The sequence below is a fragment of the Coregonus clupeaformis genome, chromosome 21 (genome assembly GCF_020615455.1).
Source record: "Coregonus clupeaformis isolate EN_2021a chromosome 21, ASM2061545v1, whole genome shotgun sequence".
NCBI lineage: Eukaryota > Metazoa > Chordata > Actinopteri > Salmoniformes > Salmonidae > Coregonus > Coregonus clupeaformis.
Genome location: NC_059212.1, coordinates 54,719,317 through 54,737,494, shown reverse-complemented (window position 1 = coordinate 54,737,494; position 18,178 = coordinate 54,719,317). Strand labels below are relative to the sequence as shown.

At 43.6% G+C, this 18,178-nt stretch overlaps 2 protein-coding genes across 2 annotated transcripts; both read left to right on the top strand.

Moving 5' to 3' along the window:
* The first annotated feature begins 1,116 nt into the window (after positions 1 to 1,116).
* dnaaf6 (dynein axonemal assembly factor 6) lies at positions 1,117 to 4,037 on the top strand. The gene is made up of 6 exons (XM_041841269.2): positions 1,117 to 1,528; positions 1,777 to 1,846; positions 1,993 to 2,089; positions 2,220 to 2,316; positions 2,592 to 2,677; positions 3,572 to 4,037. The coding sequence occupies exons 1-6, from the start codon at positions 1,436 to 1,438 to the stop codon at positions 3,702 to 3,704; spliced, it is 576 nt and encodes a 191-aa protein (XP_041697203.1). The 5' UTR covers positions 1,117 to 1,435; the 3' UTR covers positions 3,705 to 4,037.
* A 168-nt stretch (positions 4,038 to 4,205) lies between these two features.
* Positions 4,206 to 17,933, top strand: LOC121534682 (type I phosphatidylinositol 4,5-bisphosphate 4-phosphatase-A-like). Its single transcript, XM_041841268.1, has 7 exons — positions 4,206 to 4,383; positions 5,514 to 5,707; positions 7,428 to 7,534; positions 15,671 to 15,776; positions 16,108 to 16,160; positions 16,739 to 16,829; positions 17,722 to 17,933. Exons 1-7 carry the CDS (start codon positions 4,266 to 4,268, stop codon positions 17,863 to 17,865), a joined length of 813 nt encoding a protein of 270 aa, XP_041697202.1. The 5' UTR covers positions 4,206 to 4,265; the 3' UTR covers positions 17,866 to 17,933.
* Positions 17,934 to 18,178: the final 245 nt, after the last annotated feature.

Here is an 18,178-nt window from a genome sequence, read left to right as displayed (position 1 = left end):
GTGGAAGTATTCATCTAACAAGCTTTGAGATAAAACCAAGTATTTTCTCTCTTGGGAATATTTCTGTGCGCTTTCATGTAGAAAGTAAGTAGCACAATTAAATATTTTCTTTCTATAGCCTCTTAGGATTTAAGCACATCTGTGTCCTGCTCTGCTCTGCTCAGCCCAACATCCTGCTTCTGCTGCTGTGTACATATGAGCATTTTTACTTGATGTTTTTAATATTAAAAAATCTGAATTATTATCTATCAAAATTAATAAACTATATTCCACACCAACCTTCTTCCTCTGCTCTGACTTGTATCATTGTGGTGATCTGCAATTTGCACTATTTATCCTTGGGAGTATTCACTGTTTCACTGAAAATCTATCCAGTTGTCCAAATGTGTTTTTTTGGTTGAGACATCAAATCACATTTTTTTGTCACATACACATGTTTAGCAGATGTTATTGCGGGTGTAGAGAAATGATTGGTCTGGGCACTGGCAATACTTGACAAATCAGAAGTTGCTAGGTCACTCATGTGGCACAGCATCTGTGAGAATAAACTATTTTGTCCACAGGGTGGCACTAAAGAGTTCAGGCCTGTTGCCTGGCACAGTGAGGGGTCCCCTCCCTCCGTCTCCTAGGTAACAGGTCTAATGCCGCGTTCAATTGCAAGTCGGAACTAGGAAACTCAGGAATGTCCGACTTGCTAACTGGTTGAACAGCCTGAGCACGTAGCTACAAGGAGTTAGCAAGTCTGAAATGTCCGATTTTCCTAGTTCTGGCTAGCACATGAATGCGGCAAAATGCAGGGAGTGGGCAGGGACTGGGAAAGGATCAAAGGTTCAATGAATTCTGAGGACCAGAGGATCAAAGAGAGATGTGCTGAATTCCCCCAAACCCTTAGGCACTCCTGTAGATCTGAAAATAATTAATACGTTTAACAAATATGGTAATTGCTTCACCTCGCCTTCTGATTAGCTGGCAGGAGTTTTTCCCTATATTGTTTACACATCCTGTCATTTCAGATCTGAGTACATGAGCGCCAGTCTGACATGTTCTGTGGTTCTATTTAAACGTATCTGGTTCTCGCCACTCCCACAAGGAGCTGACGTAGGCGCGGTCTCCATAGCATCGAAAAAAGCATAGCGACCATCTCCCTGGAAACAGCTGCCCAACACATTCCCACAGATAGGGTTAGTTATAAAAAATATTTGACGTTCCCCTTTGGGACTGGAATATATGCTGTCGCGGTGAATTTATTTTGTTTAGACAATCTCGATTCGCCTATTTTAGGTACACAGAGATATATTAGACATTAGGTTTAGCGCGAGAATTGACGTATCCAGCCATATTGTTTGTTGCTAGCTGACTTTGCCAGGAAGCCTTTGCTGTTGCTAGCTGACTTTGCCAGGAAGCCTTTGCTCGAGCAAGTGAATATTATTTCACAATGTCAATGGAGGGGTTGTCATCATTCCAGAATCTACAAGCGCTCTCTGCCCTCTTATCCACGCAGGACGAGGATGATGAATATAATTTTAAAGTAAGGCATTGCTACCGTTAATCATTGAGATAAGTTGCACTTCTCCAACGTTAGTTTTGTGTAAACAAGCTAGCTAATAAAACTGTTTTGGCAAACAAAAATGTGATAACTTGTCCAGTTAGCATGCTAGCAAAAACATGATGATCATGTAGCTAGCTAACGTTAGATATGTGACAACAGCTAGTTTGCACTTGCTTTCTATATCAGTCTTTGAAAGTGATTTATTCTTTAAAATATTTCCTGAACAGAATATGACATCCTCAGCCGTAATGGGACCTGGAGATATTGGTCTCCCATCACCTGCTGCCAACAAATCAGGTCTGTTTTCTCAGGTGGCTTGTACCAAAAAAGTAGTGGATTAAATAGGGAATAGGGTGCCATTTTGGATGCAAACAGTAACAAGCTGTATATGTAGTTACAACCATAGAGATCCTATTAAATTACTAATTCTATGGTTACAACAGCCTACACCAAGAAGGACAGTAAAGCCATCTGGAGTGAGGAGGAGGTGACAGAGGGGTCGCAGTTTGATGACCTCACAGACACCCGGCCAAAGCCTGAGTAAGTCAAGTTTGCAGTCTTAACACCATGAAAAAGAAAACAACATTCCAGACAAGGCTATTGGTACTCCCATCCTTCACATCTAATTTCTTCCTCATTGCTGTTGGCTGGGGAACGTGTGTGTGTTCAGGTATGACATATTGCTGAAGCAGAATGTTGGGACAGAGGATGTGTTTCTTGGGATGAGCAGAAAGGATCCCTCTTCCATGTGCTGTGACAGCATGCTGGTAACCATAGAGATCCTATAATTAATTCTATATGTAATTCTATAGGATTCTATACGTAACTCTATGCTGTTGTTAACCATATAGCTACAGTGTTCTGCAATGTTACATCTTCTTGCATCTATTACTTGACTGACTTGGCTTGAATAGATGAATAGAATGTCCTCCAACTGGGTTGATGGCAAGTTTTTCACCAGTTGAGGTGGAGTCTATTACACCCATGTGAAATTATAGTACAGAACAATAATATCATAATAATATTAACTTTATCTCCTCAGGTGAAAATCAAACTGCCAGACACCAAAGCAACAGATGTAGTCTTGGATGTGAAGGAGAAATTCCTTGATCTGCGAACGCCAAACTTGTAAGATTCTTTAGAATGTTGCCTGCCTGTCATCCTTCTGTGAAGAGTTCCAGGCGTTCTATCCACAGCCAGAAAATTATCTATAAAGAGTTCCAGGCATTCTATCCACAGCCAGAAAACGATTTGCTACTATTTGCTGACCTCCTCTCTTGCTCAATTTTTCTTCATAAATATTGTTTTATCTCTATCTAAAGCATGTGTCGTCTCAGCCATGGCTGAAAATCTCTCTCACACACACACACACACACACAATTTATCTCGGTCTCTCTCGCTCTCTCACACACACACACAATTTATCTCGGTCTCTCTCGCTCGCTCTCTCTCACACACACACACAATTTCTCTCTGTCTCTCTCTCTCTCGCTCTCTCTCTCTCACACACACAGACCATTTCTCTCTCTCTCTCTCTCTCTCACACACACAATTTCTCTCTGTCTCTCTTTTTTCACACACACACACACACACAATTTCTCTGTCTCTCGCTCGCTGTTTCCCTTTCTCTCATATCTATTTTACTCATTAAAGCTATAATCCTTAATTGAAACCATAACAAAGCGGACACCCCACCTCTGTTTTGGTAAAAAAAATAATGGGCCTGGAAAAAATGTAAGAACTCTCCAATTAATAGACAGGGCTATGGATGCAAGGACTGACCATCCATGATATACAAATTATAGTTTTAACCATCTTTTGAGGCTATACAGTGTTTGTTTACATTTACATTGTTTACATGTTAGGTTCTGATGGGGTACAACAGTTTAACTAAGATCATGAGGCATTTATAAGTTATATTCTTCAAGAATCGATGGGTTTATATCATTAATTTGTAAGTCCAAAAATAGATGTAGCAACTAAGGATTCTAGCTTCAAATCCTTTCTTCTCTCTCTACACAGTAAACTGGGCCTACACCTTCCTCACCCGGTCCACAGTCAGGAGGGAAAAGCCCAGTTCTACAGTGAAAGACAGGAGCTGGAGGTCACGCTACCAATGAACCGCCTCATGGATCAAATCAACCTGCAACGTTGAGAGAAAGTTAGGAGAAAGGAAAAATGATTGAGGAGCAAACTGAACTCAAGAGGAAATTAAGCTAATCTTGGAGGACACGTGAATGTGGTTATGGGTTCCTACCTACCTATGGGTTCCTTCAGTTCCTACCTACCTCACCTGTGCACAGGTGAGAGCAGAGCCTCCGTCTTCTGTCATGATGCAGAAGAGATGGGTATTGTCCATTTCTGCCGCTATGGATTACTTGTTTGTTTGAAGAGTTCCATGGTTTTCATTATAAAGTCTGACCATTTACTCTGTTCATGGAATATATTGTCTGCATTTCAATAAATAAAATGGTTTGGTTTATTTTCATCTTTGTGCTATATTCACCAACACCCTCTTTGCTATATTTTAGCGTTACCAATCTTGTTTGTTACTATGCAATATGCTGTGTTAACCAATTATGGGGGAGTGTGCATGGTCTGACAGTCACAGCAGCGAACGTCTGATCATGTGACGCATACGTTTCAGACACAACAATACAACGGCTCCATATCATTGCGTTGCACCGTCCTACTCCCCCACGCCTTTGCTCTCGGTATGGCGGACGGTGAGAGGTCCCCGTTACTAGCAGATCTTGGAGATGGTGCTCTTGTCGGCGGTAACGGCGGAGTGTCACCAGGCTCGGCTCCCTATGGTTTACCAGATAAACCACAAAGTGAGTATCCATGGATGTTCTCCTACCTAGCCAAAGCAAAGATAGCTGACAAAGCATCGGTCCCTATGATTTTCAGATTGCTAAGAGCACGAAAGGTTGCTTTCTTGGTATCTAGCTATCTACATGGATAGTTAGTATCTGGGGAGTAAATCGTGGTTGCTAGTCAGCTAGCTAGCTGTTGATGCAAGCATGCCGGTTAGTTAGCTAACTAGTGGTTAGCTGGCTAGTCACCTAGCTAGCTAATTGGCTAGAATGTTGTAACCTTTTGGCATTTTCTACATTTGTCGGCTAGTCATCATAGTTGAAGGGATGTACTAAACAGAAACACCGATGATGTGTTGGGTTTTATGTATGGAACTAGCTAGAACTTGGAAGTTGTCTACCCAAAAAGATGGCTAGCTAATTGCTCAGTATAGTATACAAGATACCAGATTATCCACGTGTTATAATATTATTTTTGGTAATTCTGAGATGTATTATAAAATTATAGCTAGTAGTGTAATATTTCTACCGCTATTTCAAGATCTACCGTCAGTGATCTCTAGTCTAGCTAGCTAGTTTGCAAATCTCGAAACCAAAACACCTGATTTGATTGGCACCGCCCTGGGCCTCTCGGGAAGCTCATAATTACTGCAATATAAGACGACGACCAATTACTGTCTCCATTGGGAGGGGCTACTGTACTTAACTACATATTAGAAAAATGGCGTGAGTCGAGGGTACACATAATATGATGCCTTTAAATGTATTTATTTACCAATGTATTTATTTACAAACAACTTATTTATTTGAAGTTGTTGGTACAGTGGTAACTGCTGATTCCACACACACACACACACACACACACACACAGAGCGATAAGTCCCTGCATTCCTGCAGTCCTTTTATAAAGCTCCTTTTCAGTTGGAACTCGAGCCTCAAATCTCATTTTCTTGTTAATCCTTATTTAAAAGGTTAAAAAACAGAACAGTATTTTCCGTGTTTAACCCTTTCTTGTTTCAGTGGCAGTGCACTAATCTGCCACACTATGTGTACATTGTGTTATTGTGTTGAGGCCTTAGTTAGTTGAATGCACTGACTAAGTCGCTCTGAATAAGATGTAAATGTGCCTCCCTCTCTCTGTATTTCAGGCTTCCCTCCCTTCCCCAGCCCCACCCAGCCCTCAGTGCTCCTGGGGGAGGACCCTCCTCCTTACTCCCCCCTCACCTCCCCAGAGAGTGGCAGCGCGCCAGTCATCAGCTGTAGGGTGTGTCAGAGCCTCATCAGCGTGGAGGGGAAGCTCCACCAGCATGTGGTCAAGTGTGGGGTCTGCAACGAGGCTACGGTGGGTCACCTGTTTAGTGTTTACTTCCTGCATGTTCATTTAGGTCGTGTCTCTAATGTTTACTGTATAGTGCACTACTTTTGAATAGAGCCCTATGCATACCTTACATCTACCTGCATGTTAATTTAGGTTGCGTTGCAAAATGGTACCCTATTCTTTTACATTTTAGTCATTTAGCAGACGCTCTTATCCAGAGCGACTTACAGTTAGTGAGTGCATACATTTTTCATACTATTCCCTATATAGTGCACTACTTTTGAGCAGGGACCCCTTTTGATCTTGTCAAAAGTAGTGCACTATATAGGGAATAGGGTGCCATTTGGGACACAATCTTATACAACTGGTTGGTGTCACAATCTTATACAACTGGTTGGTGTCACATTTATAGACATTAGTCATACAAGTTGCATACAGTGGTAGCTCATGAGGCCACAGTAAACGCCATAACATACAACACATTGATTAAAAAAAAAAAATTACATTGATTTTTCATCCCATATAAAAGTGGGCAACCTAGCCTGGTCTAAGATCTGTTTGTGCTCTGGTCTGGTCTACTCCATTGCTGTCATTGTCAAGAAAAACACGACTGACACTCTATGTGCAACCCCCTCTCTCACTTTTCTTGGATCTGATAATGACTTCTTGTTCATCTTGTTTGGCTTGTTCCCCCTCTGTGTCCTCTCCTCTTCCTCCCTCCTTCCTCCCTCTCCGTCTCCTCATCCTCCCTCTGTCTCCTCATCCTCCCTCTCCGTCTCCTCATCCTCCCTCTCTCTCTCTCCTCTTCCTCCCTCTCCTCTTCCTCCCTCATCCTCCCTCTCCTCTTCCTCCCTCTCCTCTTCCTCCCTCTCCTCTTCCTCCCTCTCCCTCTTCCTCCCCCTCCCTCTTCCTCCCCCTCCCTCTCCTCTTCCTCCCTCTCCCTCTCCTCTTCCTCCCTCTCCTCTTCCTCCCTCTCCCTCTCCTCTTCCTCCCTCTCCTCTTCCTCCCTCTCCTCTTCCTCCCTCTCCCTCTCTTCATCCTCCCTCTCTTCTTCCTCATCCTCCCTCTCTTCTTCCTCATCCTCCCTCTCTTCTTCCTCATCCTCCCTCTCTTCTTCCTCATCCTCCCTCTCCTCTTCCTCCCTCTTCCTCCCTCCCTTTCCCTCTCCTCTTCCTCCCTCTCCCTTTCCCTCTCCTCTTCCTCCCTCTCCCTCTCCTCTTCCTCCCTCTCCCTCTCCTCTTCCTCCCTCTCCCTCTCCTCTTCCTCCCTCTCCCTCTCCTCTTCCTCCCTCTCCCTCTCCTCTTCCTCCCTCTCCCTTTCCCTCTCCTCTTCCTCCCTCTCCCTTTCCCTCTCCTTTTCCTCCCTTTCCCTCTCCTCTTCCTCCCTCTCCCTCTCCTCTTCCTCCCTCTCCCTCTCCTCTTCCTCCCTCTCCCTCTCCTCTTCCTCCCTCTCCCTCTCCTCTTCCTCCCTCTCCCTCTCCTCTTCCTCCCTCTTCTTCTCCTCTTCCTCTCCCTCTCCTCTTCCTCCCTCTCCCTCTCCTCTTCCTCCCTCTCCCTCTCCTCTTCCTCCCTCTCCCTTTCCCTCTCCTCTTCCTCCCTTTCCCTCTCCTCTTTCTCCCTCTCCTCTTCCTCCCTCTCCCTCTCCTCTTCCTCCCTCCCCCTCTCCTCTTCCACCCTCTCCTCATCCTCCCTCTCCCTCTCCTCTTCCTATTCCTCCTCTTGTGTCTCTCTGTCTCCCTCTGTAGCCCATCAAGAATGCACCAGCAGGGAAGAAGTATGTCCGCTGCCCCTGTAACTGTCTGCTCATCTGCAAAGTCACCTCTCAGAGGATTGCCTGTCCCCGCCCCTACTGGTAAGAGGGAGGGGGAGTGGAAATATATTTCTCCCATGGGCACAGAAACTAAAAAGGGGTGACAACATTAATTAACAATCATTTCGATCCGAATGTGCAAACTGTTCAAACAGATCCGCAAATAAGGTGGATCCTTTTAAATATGCTATTGGACCATAAACAGATTTGGCTCATTAATCTATATTGTCCAAATAATGGTGATCCACGCTTCTTTTAAAATATATATAATAATTTATCGAGCTTACAAGCAATACATGACTCAAGTATTATGGTGGGAGATTATAATACGGTTTGAAGTACCTCAATGGACCGTAAAGGAAATCACACTACAAATGATGCACTTCAGGAAATAACAAATATTGTGGACATATTGGAACTAGTGCGTATGTGGAGGCTTAAATATCCTGACCTAGTGAGATATACATGGCGGAGACTCAATCAAGCTAGTCGTCTTGACTACTTTCTTATGGCATTCTCGCTGGCACCAAATGTTTAAATAGTATTGATAGTGGACAGAATTGATAGTGGACAGAATGCAGTCAGATCATCAAATAATTGATATACAGTGCATTCGGAAAGTATTCAGACCCCTTCAATTTTTCCACATTTTGTCATTCTAAAATGATTTTTTTTTTATCCTCATCAATCTACACATAATACCCCATAATGACAAAGCGAAAACAAGATTTGAGAATTTTTTGCAAATGCAAAAAACAGATACCTTATTTACATAAGTATTTATACCCTTTGATATGAGACTCAAAATTGAGCTCAGGTGCGTCCTGTTTCTATTGGTCATCCTTGAGATGTTTCTGCAACTTGATTGGAGTCCACCTGTGGTAAATTCAATTGATTGGACATGATTTGGAAAGGCACACACCTGTCTATATAAGGTCCCACAGTTCACAGTGCATATTGGAGCAAAAACCAAGCCATGAGGTCGAAGGAATTGTACGTAGAGCTCCGAGACAGGGTTGTGTCGAGGCACAGATCTGGGCAAGGGTATCAAAAATTGTCTGCAGCATTGAAGGTCCCCAAGAACACAGTGGCCTCCATCATTCTTAAATGGAAGAAGTTTGGAACCACCAAGACACTTCCTAAAGCTCGCCGCCCGGCCAAACGGAGCAATCGGGGGAGAAGGGCCTTGGTCAAGTAAGTGACCAAGAACCCTATGGTCACTCTGACAGAACTCCAGAGTTCCTCTGTGGAGATGGGAGAACCTTCCAGAAGGACAACCATCTCTGCAGCACTCCACCAATCAGGCCTTTATGGTAGAGTGGCCAAACGGAAGCCACTCATCAGTAAAAGGCACATGACAGCCCGCTTGGAGTTTGCCAAAAGGCACCTAAAAGACTCTCAGACCATGAGAAACAAGATTCTCTGGTCTGATGAAACCAAGATTGAACTCTTTGGCCTGAATGCCAAGCGTCACGTCTGGAGGAAACCTGGCACCATCCTACGGTGAAGCATGGTGGTGGCAGCATCATGCTGAGGGGATGTTTTTCAGCGGCAGGGACTGGGAGACTAGTCAGGATCAAGGGAAAGATGAACAGAGCAAAGTACAGAGAGATCCTTGATGAAAACCTGCTCCAGAGTTCTTTTGGTACCCTTCCCCAGATCTGTACCTCGACACAATCCTGCCTCGGAGCTCTACGCACAATTCTTTCGACCTTGTGGCTTGGTTTTTGCTCTGATATGCACTGTCAACTGTGGGACTTTATATAGACAGGTGTGTGCCTTTCCAAATCATGTCCAATAAATTGAATTTACCATAGGTGGACTCCAATCAAGTTGTAGAAACATCTCAAGGTTGATCAATGGACACAGGATGCACCTGATTTCAATTTCGAGTCTCATTGCAAAGGTCTGAATACTTATGTAAATAAGGTGTTTCAGTTTTGTTTATTATATATTTGCAGAAATTACTAAAAACCTGTTTTCGCTTTGTTATTAAGGGGTTTGTGTCTAGATTGATTAGGGGAAAAAACAATGTAATACTTTTTAGAATAAGGCTGTAACGTAACAAAATGTGGAAATAGTCAAGGGGTCTGAATACTTTCCGAATGCACTTGTTTTTGGTCGCAGGTTCAGGAATGGCAGACAAATTGCAACATTTACCTGGTGCTAACTCTGCAAATAGCGCTGCGGAGTGATTTGAAAAGTAATAATAATAATGCTTTTAGCAAAAATGTTTATCTTTTAATTTACAATCTGTAGAAACTATGAGAATAGAAAGGTTCAGAATTTTTGTTAAAAATCATCACAGCACAGTTAAGAAATATATGGCAAATAGAAATCAAAACTGTTTTTGCTTTGTCATTATGGGGTATTGTGTGTAGATTGATGAGGGAAAAAAAGCATTTAATCCATTTTAGAATAAGGCTGTAACGTAACAAAATGTGGAGAAAGGGAAGGGGTCTGAATACTTTCCGAATGCACTGTATGTCCCAAATGGAGCCCTATTCCCTATAATAGTACACTACTTTTAACCAGAGACATACAGTGAGGGAAAAAAGTATTTGATCCCCTGCTGATTTTGTACGTTTGCCCACTGACAAAGAAATGATCAGTCTATAATTTTAATGGTAGGTTTATTTGAACAGTGAGAGACAGAATAACAACAAAAATATCCAGAAAAACGCATGTCAAAAATGTTATAAATTGATTAGCATTTTAATGAGGGAAATAATTATTTGACCCCTCTGCAAAACATGACTTAGTACTTGGTGGCAAAACCCTTGTTGGCAATCAGAGGTCAGACGTTTCTTGTTGTTGGCCACCAGGTTTGCACACATCTCAGGAGGGATTTTGTCCCACTCCTCTTTGCAGATCTTCTCCAGGTCATTAAGGTTTCGAGGCTGACGTTTGGCAACTCGAACCTTCAGCTCCCTCCACATATTTTCTATGGTATTAAGGTCTGGAGACTAGCTAGGCCACTCCAGGACCTTAATGTGCTTCTTCTTGAGCCACTCCTTTGTTGCCTTGGCCGTATGTTTTGGGTCATTGTCATGCTGGAATACCCATCCACGACCCATTTTCAATTCCCTGGCTGAGGGAAGGAGGTTCTCACCCAAGATTTGACGGTACATGGCCCCGTCCATCGTCCCTTTTTGATGCGGTGAAGTTGTCCTGTCCTCTTAGCAGAAAAATACCCCCAAAGCATAATGTTTCCACCTCCATGTTTGACATTTACATTTACATTTTAGTCATTTAGCAGACGCTCTTATCCAGAGCGACTTACAGTTAGTGAATAGATTATTTTTTTTATACTGGCCCCCCGTGGGAATCGAACCCACATCCCTGGCGTTGCAAACGCCATGCTCTATCAACTGAGCTACATCCCTGCCGACGCTGGGCCAATTGTGCGACGCCCATGAGTCTCCCGGTCGCGGCCGGCTGCGACAGAGCCTGGATTCGAATCAGGATCTCTAGTGGCACAGTTAGCACTGCGATGCAGTGCCTTAGACCACTGCGCGACGGTGGGGATGGTGTTCTTGGGGTCATAGGCAGCATTCCTCCTCCTCCAAACACGGCGAGTTGAGTTGATGCCAAAGAGCTCGATTTTGGTCTCATCTGACCACAACACTTCTCCTCTGAATCATTCAGATGTTCATTGGCAAACTTCAGATGGCCCTGTATATGTGCTTTCTTGAGCAGGGGGACCTTGCGGGCGCTGCAGGATTTCAGTCCTTCACGGCGTAGTGTTTTACCAATTATTTTCTTGGTGACTATTGTCCCAGCTGCCTTGAGATCAATGACAAGATCCTCCCATGTAGTTCTGGGCTGATTCCTCACCGTTCTCATGATCATTGCAACTCCACGAGGTGAGATCTTGCATGGAGCCCCAGGTCGAGGGAGATTGACAGTTATTTTGTGTTTCTTCCATTTGCGAATAATCGCACCAACTGTTGTCACCTTCTCACCCAGCTGCTTGGCGATGGTCTTGTAGCCCATTCCAGCCTTGTGTAGGTCTACAATCTTGTCCCTGACATCCTTGGAGAGCTCTTTAGTCTTGGCCATGGTGGAGAGTTTGGAATCTGATTGATTGATTGCTTCTGTGGACAGGTGTCTTTTATACAGGTAACGAGCTGAGATTAGGAGCACTCTGAGTGTGCTCCTAATCTCAGCTCGTTACCTGTATAAAAGACACCTGGGAGCCAGAAATCTTTCTGATTGAGAGGGGGTCAAATACTTATTTCCCTCATTAAAATGCAAATCAATTTATTACATTTTTGACATGTTTTTCTGGATTTTTTTTAATTTCTTTGTCAGTGGGCGAACGTACAAAATCAGCAGGGGATCAAATACTTTTTTCCCTCACTGTATGGGCCCTGGTCAACAGTAGTGTACTATATAGTGAATAGGGTGCCATTTGTGGTCCTCTGTAGCTCAGCTGGTAGAGCACGGCGCTTGTAACGCCAAGGTAGTGGGTTCGATCCCCGGGACCACCCATACACAAAAATGTATGCACGCATGACTGTAAGTCGCTTTGGATAAAAGCGTCTGCTAAATGGCATATTATTATTATTATTATTTCAGACGCAGACACTGTCATATATGAAGATTTTGTCCAGGTGGCATGTTGTCTACTTGGTGAATACAGTTGATACAGCATGTGAAACCCCTTAAATCACACTTCATTCACACTGATACTAGTGCATCAAGGACTGCGTTAGGCTAACCCAGGCCCCTACATAAGTTAGTTGACTTGTATGGAACTTGCGCTCAGTTGCATTTAAACTTAGCTAGTATTACCGACTTAGACTGAACAGTGAGTTCTGTGGTTGTCTAGTATATTGAACAGTGAGCTATGTGGTTGTTTGTCCAGTATATTGACTTGTAGACTGAACAGTGAGCTATGTGGTTGTTTGTCCAGTATATTGACTTGTAGACTGTTAAGATAATTTCTATCTCTAATTCAACCTAAGCTTGAATCATTACCAGAGGTTGTAAGGCTCTGGTTTTAATCATAAATGATTCAAGGTCCACAACCAACAATAATGATCTGTCTTTTTATTCATGGAGAGCTCTGGCGCCAAAACCCATACACTCCTGTTTTATACCCCTTGACACACAAAGGCACTTTGCTCCACCCACCTTTAGGAGGCTTTCTTAAACAGTTTCCACCTTTCTCCTTCACCCTGGAATGTTTAGTCTCGCCCCCCTCTGTTAGTGGGTTGATACTACATTCTAATTATAACACAGTTTACACATTTATACTGTATTTGGGGTGAAATCCTTTAGTCATTATTCTTAAAATACAAATTAATCTAACATAGACTGAACAGTGAGTTCTGTGGTTGTTTGTCTAGTATATTGACTTGTAGACTGAACAGTGAGTTCTGTGGTTGTTTGTCCAGTATATTGACTTGTAGACTGAACAGTGAGTTCTGTGGTTGTTTGTCCAGTATATTGACTTGTAGACTGAACAGTGAGCTATATGGCTGTCTAGTATATTGACTTGTAGACTGAACAGTGAGTTCTGTGGTTGTCTAGTATATTGGCTTGTAGACTGAACAGTGAGCTATATGGTTGTCCAGTATATTGGCTTGTAGACTGAACAGTGAGCTACAGTGGGGGAAAAAAGTATTTAGTCAGCCACCAATTGTGCAAGTTCTCCCACTTAAAAAGATGAGAGAGGCCTGTAATTTTCATCATAGGTACACGTCAACTATGACAGACAAAATGAGAAATAAAAATCCAGAAAATCTCATTGTAGGATTTTCTATGAATTTATTTGCAAATGATGGTGGAAAATAAGTATTTGGTCAATAACAAAAGTTTCTCAATACTTTGTTATATACCCTTTGTTGGCAATGACACAGGTCAAACGTTTTCTGTAAGTCTTCACAAGGTTTTCACACACTGTTGCTGGTATTTTGGCCCATTCCTCCATGCAGATCTCCTCTAGAGCAGTGATGTTTTGGGGCTGTCGCTGGGCAACACAGACTTTCAACTCCCTCCAAAGATTTTCTATGGGGTTGAGATCTGGAGACTGGCTAGGCCACTCCAGGACCTTGAAATGCTTCTTACGAAGCCACTCCTTCGTTGCCCGGGCGGTGTGTTTGGGATCATTGTCATGCTGAAAGACCCAGCCACGTTTCATCTTCAATGCCCTTGCTGATGGAAGGAGGTTTTCACTCAAAATCTCACGATACATGGCCCCATTCATTCTTTCCTTTACACGGATCAGTCGTCCTGGTCCCTTTGCAGAAAAACAGCCCCAAAGCATGATGTTTCCACCCCCATGCTTCACAGTAGGTATGGTGTTCTTTGGATGCAACTCAGCATTCTTTGTCCTCCAAACACGACGAGTTGAGTTTTTACCCAAAAAAGTTCTATTTTGGTTTCATCTGACCATATGACATTCTCCCAATCCTCTTCTGGATCATCCAAATGCACTCTAGCAAACTTCAGACGGGCCTGGACATGTACTGGCTTAAGCAGGGGGACACGTCTGGCACTGCAGGATTTGAGTCCCTGTCGGCGTAGTGTGTTACTGATGGTAGGCTTTGTTACTTTGGTCCCAGCTCTCTGCAGGTCATTCACTAGGTCCCCCGTGTGGTTCTGGGATTTTTGCTCACCGTTCTTGTGATCATTTTGACCCCACGGGGTGAGATCTTGCGTGGAGCCCCAGATCGAGGGAGATTATCAGTGGTCTTGTATGTCTTCCATTTCCTAATAATTGCTCCCACAGTTGATTTCTTCAAACCAAGCTGCTTACCTATTGCATATTCAGTCTTCCCAGCCTGGTGCAGGTCTACAATTTTGTTTCTGGTGTCCTTTGACAGCTCTTTGGTCTTGGCCATAGTGGAGTTTGGAGTGTGACTGTTTGAGGTTGTGGACAGGTGTCTTTTATACTGATAACAAGTTCAAACAGGTGCTATTAATACAGGTAACGAGTGGAGGACAGAGGAGCCTCTTAAAGAAGAAGTTACAGGTCTGTGAGAGCCAGAAATCTTGCTTGTTTGTAGGTGACCAAATACTTATTTTCCACCATAATTTGCAAATAAATTCATAAAAAATCCTACAATGTGATTTTCTGGAGAAAAAAATTCTCATTTTGTCTGTCATAGTTGACGTGTACCTATGAGGAAAATTACAGGCCTCTCTCATCTTTTTAAGTGGGAGAACTTGCACAATTGGTGGCTGACTAAATACTTTTTTTCCCCACTGTATATGGTTGTCTAGTATTTTGACTTGTAGACTGAACATTGAGTTCTGTGTTTGTCCAGTATATTGACTTGTAGACTGAACAGTGAGTTATATTGTTGTTTGTCCAGTATATTGACTTGTAGACTGAACAGTGAGTTCTGTGGTTGTTTGTCCAGTATATTGACTTGTAGACTGACCAGTGAGTTCTGTGGTTGTCTAGTATATTGACTTGTAGACTGAACAGTGAGCTATGTGGTTGTTTTTCCAGTATATTGACTTGTAGACTGAACAGTGAGTTCTGTGGTTGTTTGTCCAGTATATTGACTTGTAGACTGAACAGTGAGCTATATGGTTGTCCAGTATATTGGCTTGTAGACTGAACAGTGAGCTATATGGTTGTCTAGTATATTGGCTTGTAGACTGACCAGTCAGTTCTGTGGTTGTCTAGTATATTGACTTGTAGACTGACCAGTCAGTTCTGTGGTTGTCTAGTATATTGACTTGTAGACTGACCAGTCAGTTCTGTGGTTGTCTAGTATATTGGCTTGTAGACTGACCAGTCAGTTCTGTGGTTGTCTAGTATATTGACTTGTAGACTGACCAGTCAGTTCTGTGGTTGTCTAGTATATTGGCTTGTAGACTGACCAGTCAGTTCTGTGGTTGTCTAGTATATTGGCTTGTAGACTGAACAGTGAGTTCTGTGGTTGTCTAGTATATTGGCTTGTAGACTGACCAGTCAGTTCTGTGGTTGTCTAGTATATTGGCTTGTAGACTGACCAGTCAGTTCTGTGGTTGTCTAGTATATTGGCTTGTAGACTGACCAGTCAGTTCTGTGGTTGTCTAGTATATTGGCTTGTAGACTGACCAGTCAGTTCTGTGGTTGTCTAGTATATTGGCTTGTAGACTGACCAGTCAGTTCTGTGGTTGTCTAGTATATTGGCTTGTAGACTGAACAGTGAGTTCTGTGGTTGTGCTCCCCAGTAAGAGGATAATAAACCTGGGTCCAGTCCATCCTGGTCCAGCCAGCCCTGAACCCCAGCCAGCCGGAGCTCGGGTCTCCTGTGGACACTGCAACAACACTTTCCTGGTACGACCCTTCACCTCTCTCAAAGCCAGTATATAGGCTCTATCTCAATGAGTCATTCCATGATTCCTCACATCCTCTCTCCTCGCCTTCTCCTCAACTGTATTGAAGGAGAAGGTTCCTCCCTCTTTGACCTTCTTGTCCAATGTGTTTTCAGAAGGAAAAGGAATTGAGTGAGGAAAAGGAATCAAGGAAAGATTATTTGAGAAAGAGCCACAGTGTACACCAAAGCAGTTATGAAGGCCAGGAAGTCTTGAATATTGCTAACATGGATAATACTCTACTGAACTAATTTTTTATATTTATATGATGAGTGTCTTGTAATGTGTTTCAGTGGACAGAGTTTACTGACCGGACACTCGCCAGGTGCCCCCACTGCAGGAAAGTGTGAGTACCTTCTGTCTGTCCATAGGCTACTCAGTCAATACAGCCGAGTCCATCAAAGTGGTTATACAAGAATTATGCTCAAGATGAAGTCCTTCAGTGGTGGCTGGTGGCACATTAAATCGGAGGACAGACTCATAGTAATGGTTGGAACGGCATTAATGGAACTTGTCAAACGCATGCTTTCCATGTGTTTGATTCCATTCCAGCTATTATTTTGAGCCGTCCTTTCCACACCAGCCTCCACTGATGTCCTTCATCCTATATTTTTCTTAAATATGTATTCAACCCCTTGTGAGCTGTAGGCAGTTGTCAGCAGTGGGTCAGATTCCCATACCATAAGCCTGTAGCATTAGTCTTCAGGATAAGCTCTTTACGGCCTTGTTGTGCGCAACATCTCAAATCTTACACAACCTTGTTAGTGTGACTTGCTTCATCAACTCATTATTTAAACCTATGAAGTTCTTGACATTACCATAAAAAATACTTTTGGACAGCTGAAGCAAGTTATATTTCATGCTAAAATATATATTTTTTAATACCGTTTCTCCTTCTCTTTTGCCACTCCCTTCAACATGCAGCTCCTCTATTGGTCAGAGGTACCCTCAAAGGCGGAGCTTGTGGTGTTTTCTACTATGCTTGCTTTTCAGCATCTCCACTGCTGGGCTGGTGGTGAGTACCCACTCCATGCTGTCCACTCCATGCTGTCCACTCCATGCTGTCCACTCCATACTGTCCACTCCATACTGTCCACTCCATGCTGTCCACTCCATGCTGTCCACTCCATGCTGTCCACTCCATACTGTCCACTCCATGCTGTCCACTCCATGCTGTCCACTCCATGCTGTCCACTCCATACTGTCCACTCCATGCTGTCTACTCCATGCTGTCCACTCCATGCTGTCCACTCCATACTGTCCACTCCATGCTGTCCACTCCATGCTGTCCACTCCATGCTGTCCACTCCATGCTGTCCACTCCATACTGTCCACTCCATGCTGTCCACTCCATACTGTCCACTCCATACTGTCCACTCCATGCTGTCCACTCCATGCTGTCCACTCCATGCTGTCCACTCCATGCTGTCCACTCCATACTGTCCACTCCATACTGTCCACTCCATACTGTCCACTCCATGCTGTCCACTCCATGCTGTCCACTCCATGCTGTCCACTCCATGCTGTCCACTCCATACTGTCCACTCCATACTGTCCACTCCATACTGTCCACTCCATACTGTCTACTCCATACTGTCCACCAGGTGATGACCTCACAATAAAAACACATCCCTTAAGAACACATTGTTTAAAAAAAGCATAATATTGTCATGTTTCACAACCACGCCCTCTGCCACGCTTAATCACCTAAGCCCTTTTTTTAGCTAAGGAAAAAAAAATGTCTCTTGCATCTACTGCTCTCTGTGTTCTCTCTCCCTCTGTTCTGTGCGGTAGGCGGGTACTGTGCACTCTACATGTGCACACTGTCAGAGTCCTATCACAAGCACACCACCCTTAGCCTTGTAAAATGCTGCATCTCTAAGTCTTCTTCCTCTCTGTGTTTGTAGGCTGGTACGTGGGTGAAGGCCCAGGCCTACGGGGGTATCTATGCCTCCTGGGTCATGCTGATCCTGCTGGTACTCCTGACCCTGGGCCGGGCTCTATACTGGGCCTGCATGCCTGTTAGTGAGCCCCTACAGAACTTCACATAGACACACACACACACACAGGCGTAAGATGAAGTTGCCCCTAGATGCTGATCTTAGGTCAGTTTAGCATTTCCTCCACTAATGGTTAAGGTTAGGATTGTGGGAAGGGAAGCTGATCCTAGATCTGTACCTATGGGAAACATCACCCTTAAGTAGGGCTGGGCGATATATCAGATTAATTAGATTGATTCAAATTGATGTTTTTGCGCGACGTTCCAAATGCCCGTATCGCAAGAATCTAGTTATTTTTATTATTATTTTTATATCGCTTTTATGAGGCGTTTATGTCCGCTTGTTCTCATGTTGTCTTTTGTTG

Coding starts and splice junctions, on each gene's coding strand:
- LOC121534682 (XM_041841268.1), top strand. CDS start 4,266: ATGGCGGACGGTGAGAGGTCCCCGTTACTAGCAGATCTTGGAGATGGT. Junction 15,777..16,107: donor ACTGCAACAACACTTTCCTG/GTACGACCCTTC, acceptor AATGTGTTTCAG/TGGACAGAGTTTACTGACCG. Junction 16,830..17,721: donor TCTCCACTGCTGGGCTGGTG/GTGAGTACCCAC, acceptor CTGTGTTTGTAG/GCTGGTACGTGGGTGAAGGC.
- dnaaf6 (XM_041841269.2), top strand. CDS start 1,436: ATGTCAATGGAGGGGTTGTCATCATTCCAGAATCTACAAGCGCTCTCT. Junction 1,529..1,776: donor ATGATGAATATAATTTTAAA/GTAAGGCATTGC, acceptor TTTCCTGAACAG/AATATGACATCCTCAGCCGT. Junction 2,317..2,591: donor TGTGCTGTGACAGCATGCTG/GTAACCATAGAG, acceptor TTATCTCCTCAG/GTGAAAATCAAACTGCCAGA.